The sequence below is a fragment of the Microplitis mediator genome, chromosome 3, assembly GCF_029852145.1.
Source record: "Microplitis mediator isolate UGA2020A chromosome 3, iyMicMedi2.1, whole genome shotgun sequence".
Classification (NCBI taxonomy): domain Eukaryota; kingdom Metazoa; phylum Arthropoda; class Insecta; order Hymenoptera; family Braconidae; genus Microplitis; species Microplitis mediator.
Window position 1 is genome coordinate 11,715,875 of NC_079971.1, and position 17,779 is coordinate 11,733,653.

The 17,779-nt window shown below is 35.7% G+C and overlaps 2 protein-coding genes across 10 annotated transcripts in view; both read left to right on the forward strand.

The window, feature by feature from the left end:
- LOC130665417 (glutamate receptor ionotropic, NMDA 2B) overlaps nt 1-17,779 on the forward strand; it is a 1,452,633-nt gene that overhangs the window by 896,390 nt on the left and 538,464 nt on the right. The window lies entirely within an intron of this gene.
- LOC130665420 (uncharacterized) lies at nt 258-1,577 on the forward strand. The gene is made up of 3 exons (XM_057465789.1): nt 258-407; nt 681-879; nt 943-1,577. Exons 1-3 carry the CDS (start codon nt 291-293, stop codon nt 1,050-1,052), a joined length of 426 nt encoding a protein of 141 aa, XP_057321772.1. The 5' UTR covers nt 258-290; the 3' UTR covers nt 1,053-1,577.

The following is a 17,779-nucleotide window of genomic DNA, read 5'->3' on the forward strand; positions in this document are numbered from 1 at the left end:
CCACAGTTCGTCATTGCTTTCAGGGAGCTAGAAAAAGAATTGGTAAGAGCGATAATGAGGACAATGACATCATTGACATTGGGAGTGATGCCGGCATGGACATCGAGAATGACAGTGACATTGATAAGGAGAATGACAGAGACCGTCATGATTATACACCTCCACCACCTTCACCACCTCCACCACCTTCACCCTCTCCACTGCCTCAAAGCCCGCGTGTCAGTAACAATAATAGATTACTGACTCGAGTCGTTCAACTAGAGCATGGATTGAAAACAATTCATCGATAGATGGCTACGAAAGAATTTATTGAAGCATCTATGAGAAAAGCGTTGAAAGATGTTACTAATCTTACTGAAAAAAATACTCCACCATTAAAAGATCCAGAAATGAATGCTGAGAAAAAGGTATTCATTTTATTTATTATTACAGATAGTGTTAATACAATAGTCTAAATTAATTATTACAATAAGCAAGCTTCCTACAGGATCAATTGGTAATGATTTTGTTTGTAATTTCTAAAAATATAATTTCTTTAATTTTATAACTTCAAATACAATTATTAAAATACAAATCTATTTAATCGAACTGATTCAACACTTATTTTAATTAATTATTACTCAAGAGTTATTTAAGAATTTTAAATAGTTTTAATCATTAATTAGTAATTCTGTATGCAGATTGTAATAACTGATGATTTTACCGTTGGCCTTACTGAGTATAAAAAACTTGCAAATGCACCTTCAATGTGTATAAGAGCCAAACGAATTATGCACAATATGTGGCCGCCTGAAATAAGACACCGGTTATTAGCTACAGCAGACCCGAAAAAGCCAGATAAGCAGATCGTTACTGAAGCAGAAAAAACAAAAATAATTGGTATGATGTTCGTCAATGCTATACAATACGAATTTTTATATAAAAATATATTTCCTGTTGCAGAAGTGACTTTGGCTTTACAACAATTTAAACGAATACCTATTTACAGTGAAAAAGACCGAATCATCAATAATATAGGCGAATGGGTGTGCCAATGGCTTAAAAGTAAATGACAAGCTGATAAAATTAGAGATCCTACTCCTACTCCTTAAACAATTTTAAAACGTTCAAAAAAATATATTATTTACTTTTACTAAAATAAATTATACTTCGGACATTCTACCTTAAGTTTAATTATATCCTGGCGGTTTAGAATCACGGTGGAAACTCAATGGGTTTGTTCCATTTTACCACTGTGATGACGCGGTGTATCCACCGTGATTCAAATCTGCGAGGGTATCTAGTTTGACAGTTAATATTTGTGTTGGAATTAGTAGAAAACAATGAATATGGCCACTACGCAATAATGATATAGAATTATGGAATGTTCCACTTTTTTCAATATAGTCTATGATGTTGATTTTATTTAATCCAAAAAAAAAGTTGAAGATAAAAATCAATCTAAATGCAATGACAAACTAGTTATAAATAAGTTGTTACGTAGGTTAAGTTGTTGCAATGTGGTGTGATAATTTATCACTGATGGAACTTCAACATGATACTAGTGACAAATTATAAGACGTAAAGGCCGGAACATTTGCGACGTTTAATTTTTTGTGTATTTATTTATATTGATAATAATCTATTAAAAACATGTTACTTTATAATTGTAAAAAAGTTGCTTAAAAAATATTTAATTTATAATATTAAACAAAGATTTAATACTGTATTGGTATTGTATTATAAACAATTACAATAAATATTGGAATGAAATCATTTTTATAATTTGTTCATAAAATTATTTGTTAAGTTATACACATTTAATATTTATAATATTTTTATGACTATTGGCAGTACTAATATAGTAAGTATACGCTGAAAAACCGTAGATTCATGGTGAAAAAATGGTAATTCTGCGATGAAAAATTTGTGAAAGGGCAGTGAAAGAAAAGTTATTTACGGTTAAATGATGGTAAATCCGTGGTGAAATGATTGTGAATTTGTGGTGAAATGATAGTGAATTCTCAGTGAAATAATGGAGAATCCTTGGTCAATTCATGGTAAAATCGCAGGTTTTCTACGGTGAATATGGGTGGCAAAGCTTATATACCGACGATAAGCACGGATTGAATATTCGATAAAAAAGTGGTTAATTCACGAGGAATCTACTGTTCAATAAGAGTATTGCGTTTGCAGAAATATACTGTTTTTTCACTGGAAAACCATCATGAACCGACTGTGAGTTAACCATAAAATCACGGTTGGTTCACGGTATTTTCACGGTGACCACGAAAACGCTAGAGTTATCACAAAATGTTGTAGTCTTCTTTGTTGCCAATTTTATTTTCTACAAATTATTGTCAGTAAAGTTTTTTCAAAATTCGCATTGTTTTCTATTTATTTTCATTTTAATTTCAAGCTCTTAAAAAAGTGTTTATGATCTTGAAATCCAAGAGCTCGACATTGAAATGAAAACAATTAGAAAACAATGCGGAATTTAAAAAAAACTTTACTAACAATAATTTGTAGAGAGAGAAATTGCTAACAAAAAAGACCTTACAAAATTTTGTGATAAGTCTAATAGTTTCACCGGAAAAGGTAGAAGATCTCCAACTTTACTTCGAGCTCTAATAACTTTTGAATAGATGGATTTATCAAAAAATAATATGAAACCTTTTTTGTAGAGCGTTTAATTTCCTTCAAAAATATGTATTAGTCTATTTGATCTATCGATTTATTAACAAGGTTAAAAATACTTAAAGGTAAAAATAGTATATTGTACAACTAGTGCGGTAAGTTGTCGATTGCCCACGAGAGCGAAGTTGAGCGCACGAACGAAGTGAGTGCGCTCATTTGCTCGAGTGGGTAATCGACAACACCGCACGAATTGAACACAGTTTTTTTTATCATTAATGCAATATAAGTACTATCTTAGTGCTCGCTGTTTTATTCTCCAAGTAGCTTTTTGCTGATTCAACTGTTGCCGCGACATTTTTGTGGGTTAAACGATAATCTGCATGCGACAAGAAGTAAATTTGAGTGCGACAAGTTTACTTGTCGCACTCAAATTTACTTGTCGCACGCAGATAATCGTTTAACGCACACAAATGTCGTGGAAACAGTTGAATGGGCAAACAGCTATTTGGCGAACAAAAGAGCGTGCGCCAAGATAGCACTTATATTGCATGAATGATAAAAAACAAATTTTCCCATGTTATTTGAATGGGATAATCGAATTTTTCAATGAGCTAGGTCTGTAATCGAGATAGAATTTTTTTTTGAGCGCGAAAATTTTGTTTTTGTGTCGAACTATGGTTTTTTCCACATGCACAAAAAATAAATCTGGCTTCGAAATGAAGAACCCTAATATGTATATTAGGGTGTTTCAAAACGAAAAATCGGTCTATCGGTTAACCCTGCGGGCCAGCCCCAAAACTCCCCGCTGTTTTCGAGCTCGTTGAGCTCGAAAACATTATTGTGAATACGTTTTCAAGCTCTTCGAGCTCGCAAATACTTTTGTATGCCATTGTTTTGTTAAAAAACCATTTTCTAGCATTTTTTTCTACCACGATATATCGCGAACGAATTAACCGATTTTGATGGTTGAGACAGAAATCGGCGTGTTTAATCAAGTTCTAAAGCTGATCAAATTTTCAAATTGATTCATCCAGTCGTTTTTGAGGAATTTCGATAAAACCAAAAAAAATATCATATATAAACGCAAACATGTTAGATAAATATTAATAAAACATGTATATAATTTAAACTATATGAGATACAGATATGATATAAAGTTTGATTGGTAGACATTTTATCACTGAACATTATTTTTTAAAAGTTCATAGCTGTAGTTTCATTATTTATCAAGTTTTAAGTGATAAAAGATACGAAAAAAACGAAAAAATCTCAAATTTATATGAACAAATGCATATAATAGCTGATAAACAATAGTTACAAACTCGGTGATTTGCTTATTTAAAAGATTAATTAATCCTTCATAAAAACCACCTAAATGTTCACTATCGTATCTCTAATAGTTTGTAAGTTATATCAATGTTAGTTGACAAATCAAGAGGCTGATTCAACTTCGGTCTCACGTAATAAGTCAAAGTGTTTTAAAAAATAGAAAAAAAACATCTTTATCACTGTCATACATATGTCTGTTTTTGTTGTTTTTTTTTGCTCTAGAAAAAAATATAACAGTTTACAGAATTTGTTTATAACAAATTGTTAAGTTAACAAGCGATGAAATTATTTATAAAAAAAAATTTTTTTTTGTCAACCTATGAAGAAATTCTAATTATGATTTTTTCAGAAAAAATAATTTCTTAACTAATTGTTTAAACAATCGAAATGTAAAAAAAAAACGATTTTAAACAATAGAAAAAGTTTTTTAAGGAATAATTTTTGTTTTAAAAATCATTATTTTGCGTAGACAATGAAATGGTAAAAAAAAAATTTTTTTAAATAGTAAACTTGTCTATTTGTTTATAAAAAATATCTTAACAAATGATATAAAAAATTTTTTTCGAACGTAATTTAATGCTGTTGTTAGATGCAAAAACAGCAATAACATAACATTTGTCAAAAAAGAATTTTTTAACAACATTCCTCGGATTTTTAATTTTTTGTTAACTTTAAAAAATTATTATAAACAAAATAATAAACTTTAAGAAATTTATATGGTGTGATCATGTCGAGTATATATATAAGAAAGGCTCCACGAAGTCAAAAATTTATAGGTACATTATCTAAACTTTTATGTCGTTATTTATAAAAACGGAGATAAGAAAAAAATTAGTTAGTTAACAAAAGTACAACTTTTTGAAAAATTGACTTATTAACTTTTTTCTAACGGGGATTTTTCCTTTCAAGAGTCTAAATGATCCCATAATTTATTAAAATTTTTAAATAAATATTTGTTACTGTAAAAAAATTATATTATGCGGTACTCTCTCTTTAGCGGCAGTGCGCCGCAACGGCCACGCGGAGCCCTATTTTCGGCGTTAAATTAAAATTATAAATAATAGACATAGAGTTCAGGGAGTCGGGACATTTTTATTGCAAATTTCCTCCTCTTTAAGGATCTTTTTCCGAATTTCAAAAATGTTAATAGTTTTTGAGTTATTAACGATAAACTAAATGCCATTTTATTGACTTGATTTGTTAATAACAATCGCAATTTTTTATGTGCTAATAAATGCTTGAGATACATTTTTCTAGACGTCACTCCGAATCGAATGAGCTATCGCTCATATTTTAAAGAGCTTTATCTCTATTTTTTGTCTTTTTGAACTTGTCGACTAGACTATTACAGAATATCATTGGATCGTTTTTGTAGACAATTTTATTCCCTAGAAGTTATTTCTAATAAGATTTTTTTTTTGATTCCGCATTGATTTCTAGTTTTTTTTTATTTTAATGTCAAGCTCTTAAAATCGATCAGAAGACTATTTTTTTTATGAGCATGACATTAAAATAACAACAACTAGGAAACAATGCGGAATTCGAAAAAACTTTATTCGAAATAACTTCTAGAAAATAAAATTGTCTACGAAAAAGGTCATATGATATTTTGTATTAGGTCTGATAGTTTCGCCGAAAAAGTAAGAAATTCTTAATATTTAATACACTTATCCGAAAAATGAAACGAACAAGAAAATTTTATAAATTTTTTGGTGATTTTTGGAAGGCTGTATTTTCGTAAAAAATGATCGTATCGAAAAAACAAAAAAAGCAAATTAAAGCTTGAAATCTCTAGTTTTAAGATCTTTCAGCAAAATATTTTTTCGAGCCACGGTTCTTGCGGAATCATAAGAAAAAGTTCGAGACAAAATTTTTCTAAATTTTTTGGTTTTGTTTTTTAGGTCTACGGGGCCGGGAAAAATTTTTTCAAAAAAACGAATTCATGGCTCGTTTAGGAAATTTATTCAGCTACAATTTCCTATTTTTTTATTTCTCTGTACGACAATTTGCTGCTGAGATATCAGCCTTTAAATGAAAAAGGATCCTTTTGTCTTTGATTACTGATATCTCAGCAAATAATGACCGCACAGTAATTTAAAGGGCAGTTTAATAAACTTGAATAAATTCCCTACAAGCTCCGTTTCTGATTTTTTCAAAAAAAAATTTTTTTTCATCCTTGATATCCATTTGAAAAACCCACAAAAAATGGCCATTTTCTGGTTTTTTAGTCAACTCATCGCTACTCTGCAAATATTGATAAAAAAAATAATGTTGCCAGGTAATTTTACAGCTTAATGTACCCCAAAAAACCCTGGAAATTTTCGGATTGATCCATTGAACCGTTTGTCCGGTCCGATTGCTCAAAGTTTTACAAAGCAATTAAAGGAACAAGTTTTGTTCCTTAATTTAAGTAATTGTTATCAAAATGAAAAAATTAATTTTTTTTTGGATTTTCTTTAATTTTTGCGTTACTTATTCAGTAAATGTAAGGTAAAGAGGAAAAAAAAATTTTTTTCCGAAAAACGAAAAAAAAAAAATAACCCCCCGAATAAAACGTAAAAAAAAAAATGTAAAAAAATTCTTGTTTGGTCTCGTTTATTGGAAAATTGTTTTTTTTTCCTCTTTACCTTACATTTACTAAATAAGTAACGCAAAAATGAAAGAAAATGAAAAAAAAATTAATTTTTTCATTTTGATAACAATTACTTAAATTAAGGAACAAAACTTGTTCCTTCAATTGTTTTGTAAACCTTTGAGCAATCGGACCGGACAAACGGTTCAATGGATCAATCTGAAAATTTCCAGGGTTTTTTTGGGGTACATTAAGCTGTAAAATTACCTGGCAACATTATTTTTTTTATCAATGTTTGCAGAGTAGCGATGAGTTGACTAAAAAGCCAGAAAATGGCCATTTTTTGTGGGTTTTTCAAATGGATATCAAGGATGAAAAAAAATTTTTTTTTGAAAAAATCAGAAATGGAGGTTGTAGGGAATTTATTCAAGTTTATTAAACTGCCTTTTAAATTACTGTGCGGTCATTATTTGCTGAGATATCAGTAATCAAAGACAAAAGGATCCTTTTTCATTTGAAGGCTGATATCTCAGCAGCAAATTGTCGTACAGAGAAATGAAAAAAAGCAAATTGTAGCTGAATAAATTTTCTAAACGAGACATGAATTCGTTTTTTTGATAAAATTTTTCCCGGCCCCGTAGACCTAAAAAACAAAACCAAAAAATTTAGAAAAATGGTGTCTCGACCTTTTTCTTATGATTCCGCAAAAACCGTGGCTCAAAAAAATATTTTGCTGGATGATCTTTAAACTAGAGATTTCAAGCTTCAATTTGCTTTTTCAATTTTTTCGATACAATCATTTTTTACGAAAATACAGCCTTCCAAAAACCACTAAAAAATTTATATAATTTTCTTGTTCCTTCGATTTTTTGGATAAGTGTATGAATTCGACTTCAACCTCAAATAAGATTTGAACAAATAGATTCTTCGAAAAATGATAGGAATCTTTTTTTGTAGAGCATTGAATTCCCTACAAAATAATGCCTGCCAATTATTCTTATGACGCATCGTTAGCTACTTATAATAATCAGAAGACGTAAAAAAAATTTTTTCCATGTTATTCTTATGGAAAATAGAAAAGTGCGATGAGGAACCTCCTAAAGTTAATATTAAGAGCTCTAATTTTCTCAGGCGTCTTTTTCTATCTAAATGAAACTTTTGAACCTGTTTCCGAGAAAAAAAATTGTTATTCTTTGGATCACCCTAATATATATATTAGGGTGTCCCAAAATAAAAGACGGATAGTTTTTTTTTAACGTCTTATGGGCTCAAAAGTAACTCCATACTATCAAAAGAATCCTCACGAAATTTCAGCCAGATATCTTTAAAATTGAGTTATCACAAAAGGATGTCCCCTTTCCCATTTAAAATACGACGAAAATTTTTCATTTTAGTTTTTCGTTATTAAGACTATGAAAAAATTTTTTTTTCAATTTCACCTAGTACAATTCTGTAGAAAATTAAATTCTCTATGGAAAAGTGCTGATGCAATATGTACCCTCGCAGATTTGAATCACTCCGGAAACACGGTGGGTTTGTTCTATTTTACCCTTGTGATTACGCGGTGTATCCACCATGATTCCACGGTGGCTTTACCACTGTGTATACACGGTGTTTTTACTGTGATTACGCGGTGGATACAGCGTGGAACCACGGTGGTGAAATAGCACAAAGCCACCGTGTAATCACGGTGGATTTACCGCGTAATCACAGTGGAAACACCGTGTATACACAGTGGTCAAGCCACCGTGGAATCACGATCGATAAACCGCGTAATCACAGTGGATACACTGTGTTTACCCGGTGGTAAAATGGAACAAACCCACCGTGTAACCACGGTGGATCCACGGTGTTTACACTTCCACAGTGTTTCCACCATGATTAGAATCTGCGAGGGTACGTAGAATGAACTGAGAAAAAGTTGCGGGGCTTCAAAAATCAACAAAAATTCAGTTTACTCAGTGTCAAACTCTTTTTTATTGTTTTTCATTTTTCAAAAAAATTTTTTTTCAAATTTTCACCAGCATGCTTTTGTAGGGAATTTTATTTTCCATAAAAAGTATCTGATAACATATATACGTCAAATGAATGCGAAAAAAGTTACAGGGCTTTAAATGTCAACGAAAAATGAAGTTCACTTTCCGTTGAAATTAAGGTTAAAAAAATTAATATTTTTTAAACTTCACTTTTCGTTGACATTTAAAGCCATGTAACTTTTTTCTCGATCACTTGACGTATATATGATATCAGGTATTTTTTGTAAGAAATTAAATTTCCTACAAGAGCAGGCTCGTCAAAATTTGAAAAAAAAATTTTGATGCAATAAAAATGAAAAATAATGAAAAAAAATTTGACACTGAGTAAACTAAATTTTTGTTGATTTTTGACGCCACGTAACTTTTTTTCAGTTTGTTTGACGTATACCTAATGCACACTTTTAACAATAATTATCTGTAAAAAGTGTAAATAAATCTATAATTTATTCTTGATTAATTCTGGTGTAATTTTTAATTGTTTAAAACCTCACGCTTAAACCAGATCCTCTAGTTATATTCGCTCACTTAACATTTTGGTCCTTCGAGCCGGTTTGGTGTGGTTTTTAACAATTAAAAATTATTAAAATTAAAAAATCTTAAAAACTTTTGTGAGAAAAAGTGCGTGGTCAGTTTTTTGTGCAGTGATAATCGCTAAGTGCCGTGGGCATTGCTGAGCACTGCTAGAGTGCTGCCCGGGGTGATCAATTTACACACCGGTGTAAAGAGGCATTTAGTAATTTTTTTTGATCGAAAACTTAGCGTCAGTTTCACTTGTCGCGTCCACTTTGTGTGCAACGTTGAAACAAGATGGCCGCTGAAGCTCAACTCACTCTACAAATGAACCGCATCGATACGATGCGTAATATGTCCAACCGCTTGACCGACGCCATTCTCGCTACCCAAGGTGCATCCGCTATTGACGCTGAACTCGCTTTCTTGAATGATTTGTGGACTCGCTTCAACACAACTCATAAGAGAATTTTTGATGATATCCCAGAGATCGTCGAAAATGAATACCATACAGGTAACGCCTTTGGTACTGCTAGTCAAGTGTACACTGAGCTCCTGGTAAGACTCAGCGCTGCAAAACCCGCTCCAGTGCCTGTTCCGGAAGCCCAGGCCGTTAATCACGGTCAAACGGCGTATTTTGGAGGAGCACACAAATCAAATTTGCCTCAAATAAAATTGCCGACGTTCGAGGGTACATATGATGAATGGGACTCGTTCAAGGACCTGTTCACATCGCTAGTGATACATGAAGATTCGCTAACCGGCTCACAAAAAATGCATTACTTGAAAACCCAGGTTAAAGCTGAGGCTGCTTCGTTAATCGCTAATATACAAGTTACGGATGACGCTTTCCAGTCTGCTTGGGAACTGTTAAATACTCGCTACACCAATCCACGCAAATTACTCGACATGCACGTCGATGATTTGCTGTACAGACAACCGCTAACTAGTCGCTCCACTGCTGAACTGGACGCTCTGTTACTCGCTAACAAGAAGTCGCTGGACGCTATCGCTGCCTTAGGAGTACCAATCAACGACTCAGATCCATTCCTGATTCGCTTAACGGTACACTGCTTACCTGAAGATCAACGAGTGTAGTGGATGGCCTCGCTGGGACTCTCTAATGAATTCCCTACCTACCAGCAGCTGCGCGATATGCTGAAAACCAAGGTACGTGCTTGGGAAAATTCTGGTGTCGGTGCAAGAGCACCCTCAGCTCAGTCAAAACCAGTGACTGAAAGACCGCCATCACCGAAGACATATTCGCGATCAGCCGCTACTAACAAGACCGGAAGTACTGCCAGTAAATCTGCTACCAATGCCAAAGCACCGACTTCGAGAGGGGGCGCTAGTTACACCGCTTTCACTCCAAAAGAAAAGACGAGCGAGCCGGGCTTGTGCCCAATTTGCAAGCTCAAGCATTTTGTGTTGTTCTGCCCAAGTTACCAATAGGCGTCGCCACAGAACCGGAAAATGATCGTACAGCACTACCGGCTCTGCTACAACTGCTTGGGATGTCACCGCTTCGCTGACTGCAAAACTCAAGATAGGTGCCACCACTGTCATAAGCCGCATCATACGTTCACTCACATTGATGAGCAGGCTGCCGCTAAATCGGTACAGAAACCTACTGTATCGGCACCAGGTAACAAATAGTTCCAATTTTGGTAACTTTTGTTTTGAATTCGCTAACGTAGTTTGCTTTCAGCTCATTCGCTCAATGTATTACTCGCTACCGCGATTGTTAAGTTGAATTCGCTAACAGAAGTACATGTACTGCTCGTGTACTGATTGATCAAGGATCGGAGTTATCTTTTGTGACGTATTCGCTTATTAAGAAGCTGGATATACCGCTAAATAAGGCAGCTGTACCATTACGAGGGATTGGTAATGTGTCAGCTGGACATTCACTTGGGTCATGCCAGATGACGCTGCATTCGCTACATAACAACGCTTCTATCACTATCCAAGCTCATGAGCTTGCTCTACTGACGGTGAACTTACCGTCATTCACGCTTACTAACAAGAAATGGTTGCATATAAATGGTCTGCAACTCGCTGATCCAGACTTTCTAACATCACGACCTGTTGACATCATTCTGGGTGCAGCACCAGCTGCACACATAATTAACGCTAAAATACGGAAGGGTAATGACAATGACATAATCGCTCAGCCAACGACGCTTGGATGGATCATCTATGAGTCTGTGGACACCGCTACTTCTAAATTGACAGCTTATGGTCACCATGTCACTGTTGATGATCAATTACAAGACTTGCTAAGCAAGTTTTGGTATCAAGAAGAACCACAGACAGAATTCGCTATACACTACAATGAAGATGAAGAAAAGTGTGAACAACACTTTGTCAATACACACTACAGACAGTCTGATGGTCGATATGTCGTTCGCTTGCCGCTTAAATCTTCTCCAAGTCAACTGGGTGACTCGCTACGAGCTGCACAATACGCTTTACTACGTCTTCGAAAACGTTTAAATAATGATCCAATCTACAAGAAGTTATACTACGACTTTTTGGAAGAATATGAAGACTTGGGACACATGAGACGTGTAAAATTAAAGGAATTACCACTAAACAGCTACATGTTGCCTCATCATGGGGTTCTAAAGGAACAGAACACTACCACCAAGCTTAGGGTGGTATTCAATGGGTCATGGAAAACAACATCTGGCGTATCAATCAACGAGATACTTCATGTGGGCCCCAAGATCCAAGTTGACATCAGTGACGTACTGATTCGCATTCGCTGTCATCGCTATCTATTCGCTACTGACGTAACTAAAATGTTTCGTCAGATTGCAGTTGACAAGGAAGATCACCATCTACAGTGCATACTCTGGTTTGACAAAGATGAAATCCCAACAGTTTTTGCACTTGCTACGGTTACTTATGGAACAACATCAGCTCCATATCTCGCTGGGAGAGCACTTTTACAATTTGCTGAAGATGAAGGAAATAAATTTCCGAAAGCTGTTGAACTGCTACCAAATACATGCTACGTTGACGACATCTATGAAGGCGCAGATGAACTCGCTGAGGCAATTCAAGTTCCTCTCGAAACTAAAAATATGTGTGCCGCAGGATGCTTTCCGCTCACAAAATGGGCAAGTAATTCAACGGAATTACTCTCCCAAGTCGCTCCAGTTGAAACCCAAGAAGATACACCACGAGAACTTGGGGATACTACAGTAAAAGTGCTCGGATTAACCTGGAATTCTACACAGGATAAATTCCAGTTTGGCTATTCGCTACCAGAAGCATCTCCAACAACTAAACGTACAATTTTATTTGAAATTGCTCGCTTGTTTGACCCGCTTGGGTTTTCGGCACCGATCATCGTACGAGCCAAGATGTTCATGCAGAAGCTAAGGCTGCAGAACTTCGACTGGGATGCTACGCTATCACCGTTGCTTCTTCAAGAATGGAATTTATTTCGAGATAAACTATATCAGATCTCGAAGATTCAGATACCTCGCTGGAATCATGTAAAAACTGGTGTATCGATTGAATTACATGGATTCTCTGACGCTTCACAACTCGCTATGGCTGCTGTTGTCTACTTAATAGTTACTGACGCTTCTGGAAGTTCCAACATTTCGCTAGTGTGTGCCAAAACACAAGTTGCACCACTGAAACCAATATCTATACCAAGAATGGAGCTCAATGCCGCTGTTTTACTCGCTCAACTGGTACTCTACGTCAAGAATGTCTTGAAACTTGAAAATGTACCAATTTTCTTGTGGACAGACTCCGCTGTATTCTTAACGTGGATACGAAACAACCCAGCTGGATGGAAAGTCTACATTCGCAACAGAGTTACCAATATTCAAGAATCGTTACCAAGTGTCATCTGGGATTTTGTTCCAGGTAAACTTAACCCAGCTGACTGCGCTTCAAGAGGTTTAACAGCAGCTAAACTAGAACAGCATTCGCTATGGTGGACGGGACCTGAGTGGCTTAGTCAATCAAAAGAAAACTGGCCATCTTTTGACATCCCTACGCAGACGGTATCACATCTTGAAGAACGTCCAGGTCTGGTTTTTACCATCTTCAAGGCACATTCACACCCACTACACACGCTACTGGATAAATTCTCTAAGTTGTCACCACTACCTCGCACGCTTAGAATCTGCCTACGTGCCATCGCTAAATTTAAAAAAGTGCCACAGTCCACACTGGCCACACCACTCTCTACAGTTGACCTGGAACTCGCTAAGACTTTGCTGGTAAAGTATACACAAAGTCAGTACTATTCGCAAGAGCTGAATCTACTGAAAGATGGTGATTCTCTACAACGAAATCATCGTCTCGCTAAGTTGATTCCCTACGTCGACTACAATGGAGTACTCAGAGTCGGCGGTCGCTTGAAGAACTCGCTATTTGATGATGATAAAAAAAATCCAGCTATTTTACCAAGATCATCACGCTTAAGTACGCTACTAATAGAACATTCGCATCAGAAAACATTCCACGGGGGAACTCAATTGACTCTCGCTGATCTACGGAGATCTGTCTGGATAGAAGGTGAGCGTGTTCCAGTCAGGTCTCACATTCTTCGCTGCGTCGTGTGCACAAGACATAGAGGTGTTCGTGCACAACAATTAATGGGACAATTGCCATCCGCTCGTGTAAGACCATCTAAAGCATTCTTACACACTGGAATAGACTACGCTGGGCCAGTAACACTGAAGACATTTCAAGGTCAAGGTGCGAAAACTTATAAAGGTTGGATCGCTGAATTTGTATGTCTCGCTACGTCCGCTACACATATTGAAATTGTCACCGATTACTCTACTGACGCTTTCGTCGCAGCATTTCGAAGATTTACTAGTCGGAGAGGCGCCTGCAGTACCCTATACTCGGACTGTGGTACAAATTTTGTAGGAGCAGACGCCACGCTAAGAAAAGAATTCGCAGCAGGATCGAGACAGCTAAAGGAACTTCGGTAATTACTCGCTACTGATAGCACAGACTGAAAGTTCAACCCCCCAAGCGCTTCTCATTTTGGTGGCAAATGAGAAGCAGCCGTCAAGTCAATCAAGTTCCATCTTATTCGAACTATTGGTGAATAGCTATTGACTTACGACCAACTCGCTACAGTGTTAACACAGATTGAAGCTGTGCTAAATTCAAGACCGATCGCTCCGCTATCTGAAGATTCTGCAGATTTAAACGCTTTGACTCCCGGACACTTTCTCATTGGTGAACCGCTAATCGCTGAACTTGGACCTTCGCTACTGGAGAACAATACCGCGTTTTTAATTATTAAAAACCATACCAAATCCGGCTCGAAGGACCAAAATGTTAAGTAAGCGAATATCACTAGAGAATCTGGTTTAGGCGTGAGGTTTTAAACAATTAAAAATTACACCAGAATAAATCAAGAATTAATTATAGATTTATTTACACTTTTTGAAAATAATTATTGACAGAGAATTCAAACCAAAAGTATACGTGAAAGCGAATGCAACTACACTGAAACGAATCACGTATAAAACGACACGTGGTCGATAGCGATTACTTCACGGAAATTCATTATCCGCGAATGACAAATTATTTATACTCAATAAATAGCAGCCTTGATTTACTGATTAAATATTGAATACAAATCAGCACAAGATTTAGTATAAGAACACAAGAATAGTTTTATAATTGCAAAGCGGTTTTAGAACGCGAGGTGAACTGTACTAGAGCACGTTGAAGAATAGAATGATAAAACGATGGCGTCTTCCTTCGTTCCCGCTTGGAGGTGATGATGACAGCATGGCTGTCCCAACGAATTTTCCCATTGGCTTAAAAGCGCGCCAACACGAAGCAGTTAGTAGCTGATTTTTTTTATTGGCAGCCGAGCACGCCGTTATGAGACGAATTTCCTGATTGGTCGGCTAATATAATACGAATTATTTTATTGGCCGGCTAGTAGCAGGTTCTCATGCAGTTTTAACACGGTCATGAGTAATAAATTGTAAGTGTCGGGCTCATATAGCGAGTGACCCGGCACTATTTCGACCTTGAAGTCAGTAGCGAGTTCGGCAACTCCCGGAATAGCGAAAATGCACGAAGGATTTGAAATTAATCGAGCTCCAGACTGAACATTATCAATTATATTATTTAAATTAATTGACATATTATTTAAACTATTTATTCACCCCAGCCATCAATCAAATAATTTATTTATCATTATTTGTATTATTTACATTGATTAATTTATGTTATTTGCACTGTTTTTAACTTCCCGCTGAGAAAATCGACGATTTTCAACAAATTTGGGAAGATATTGGTTTTACCCCAATTTTCAAAACCCGGGTTTTCATCGTATGTCGACATTTGAAGGCGCTAGGATGCTATTCTAACATTTTCAGAGCGATGTCTGTATGTAAGTGTGTGTGTGTGTGTGTGGATGTAAACCTCTCTTATCTTTTTGATGAAAGACATCTTCTGAACTTAGATTTTCAAAAAAAAATTAGACCATTTAGTCAAATAAACTCTGAGATATTTAAGAAATACGAAAAAAAAAATTTTTTTTTTCGTTTTTTTTGGATATTGTGAAAACTGTTGGATTGATCAATTCCAAAATCTAATCAGCTCTAGAACTCGATAAAATCTTTCGATTGCCACCAAGAACGTCTCAATCAGGTAATCCGTTCAAAAGATATCGTCGATGAAAGAAACAGTAACTAGAAATTGTCCCAATACATATATTGGGCCCCAATTGGGAATCGCTGTGGCATGCCCAGTCAGAATCCGATCGGGAACTTGTTGGGATATCCCAACGCAAAAATCACCTATCCAGCATCAGTTTTTCCTAAGTGGGACCCAATTGGGAACTCGTTGGGATAGCCCAATGCAAAAATAAATAACTCTAACTGGTTTTGCCACATCGGAACCCAATTGGGAACTCGTTGGGATAGCCCAATGCATAAATAAATAACTTTGACTGGTTATGCCACATCGGGACCCAATTGTGAACTTATTGGGATATTGTGACGAGGCGATATTGGAGCCTCGGTCTTTTCTTGAAACCCGGTAACGAAAATATTAACTAACCGACGTCGCGACAACCAAGAGGCATTAATGCTCGTACGACTCCTGGTCGTGCGAGCCCTGCGCAGTTCCCCATCACTTGGTGGTGGGCGAAACCTGCTGAAATTCCCTGGAGGCGCAATGCTCCACCTCAGAAGACCCTAAGTCGACCCACTGGAACAGACTTTGGTCCAGTGCTCTGCAGTCCACCTTGCAGAGACATGCGCGGCTGGCTCGTTCATTCAAACGAGGCCAGTTTAGCTTATGTGGCGCCATCTCTGAGGGGGAAAACTCAACGTTTGACATTCGATCTTTATTCGAGCGACTGAGTGTGGTTTCGCTCCATTGTTGCAGCTACAAAAGCACGGATGGGCCCTAGAAATTCCCTAGACACTCTGAGGTTGGTCAACCATAAAATAAAAGCACTAGAGGACCTTTTTGGAGGGAAGACACTCTTGGTTGACGCGTCACGCAGTACACTTGTGTTTTCTTAATTACTGCTAAATTTGTCCAATCAGTTATTTATTTTGTCTTTGTCTTATTAAATTATAAAGTGAGAGTTATAAAGTTGTCTTGTCGCTCAATGCGCGTGGCTTATTAAATAGCAATTTTTTAATAAAAACTCATTGATATTAATCTATAAAAACGTGTTATAAATTACGAAGCCGTCCTACCCATTAGTGAATTAAGATTAAGATTAAGTTCTACGCTGTATATCCCGTAGACGACGCCGACACCTTGCTGCACGGACTTGAGACCAGTCCGCAACACTAAGTAAGTCTACCTTAATTCACTGCTCAAGGAACTCGTTCTACTCGTCCTGGGTAAGCCAATTCGACTACCCGGGTCAATCGGTACTGAAAGTTAGACAATCGTGACACAGAAAGATACACGCTACGTAGAAAATAGCGTGTGTCGCGATTAGATAATAAACTGGTACCTGTCCTCGTGGTCATCTACCTCGAGGAGGAGGCACCACGTTTTAATATCCCAACGCAAAAATCACCTACCCAGCATCAGTTTTTCCTAATTGGGACCTGATTGAGAACTCGTTGGGATATCCCAATGAAAAAATTATTATTATTTAAATAATTTTTATGATTCATATATAATCTGAAATGCTCAAAATTTGTTATTGAAAGTTTTTTTTTCAAAAATTTGATAATAAAAGAAATTTGTTTTTTAAACTCGTACAAAATATTTATGTTTAAATTAATTTTTTATTAATTTAAATTATTTATAAATAATTTCATTTCATCAAATTTATTTAATTTTCAAATCAAATTGATTTTCACTTCTTCTGAATAGGATATTCTGTTTTGTGTCCCTCCCTCTTCTCTTTTCAATTTTTAGTATAATTTTGATCGACTAAAATTTTTATCAACTATTTTTTTCTTGATTTACTTGAAGTACCCTGAGGTTTTAAATTGGTAATCCATTTGATCGTAAAATATTTTAATTTTTTTTTAATATTTTGTTTACTGGCTAAAAATTAAACAAAGTACAGAATAATAATATATTTATACAAAGAGTACGTCGATTATTCCATCACGGATTTTTCATTTCTTCAAGTTATTCTTTGGTATTATGATGAATATATTATTTACACTCACGCAATCGCATACGTGGGTCAGCGCAGTGGATAGCATCAAAGACTTTGGATCGGAAGGAT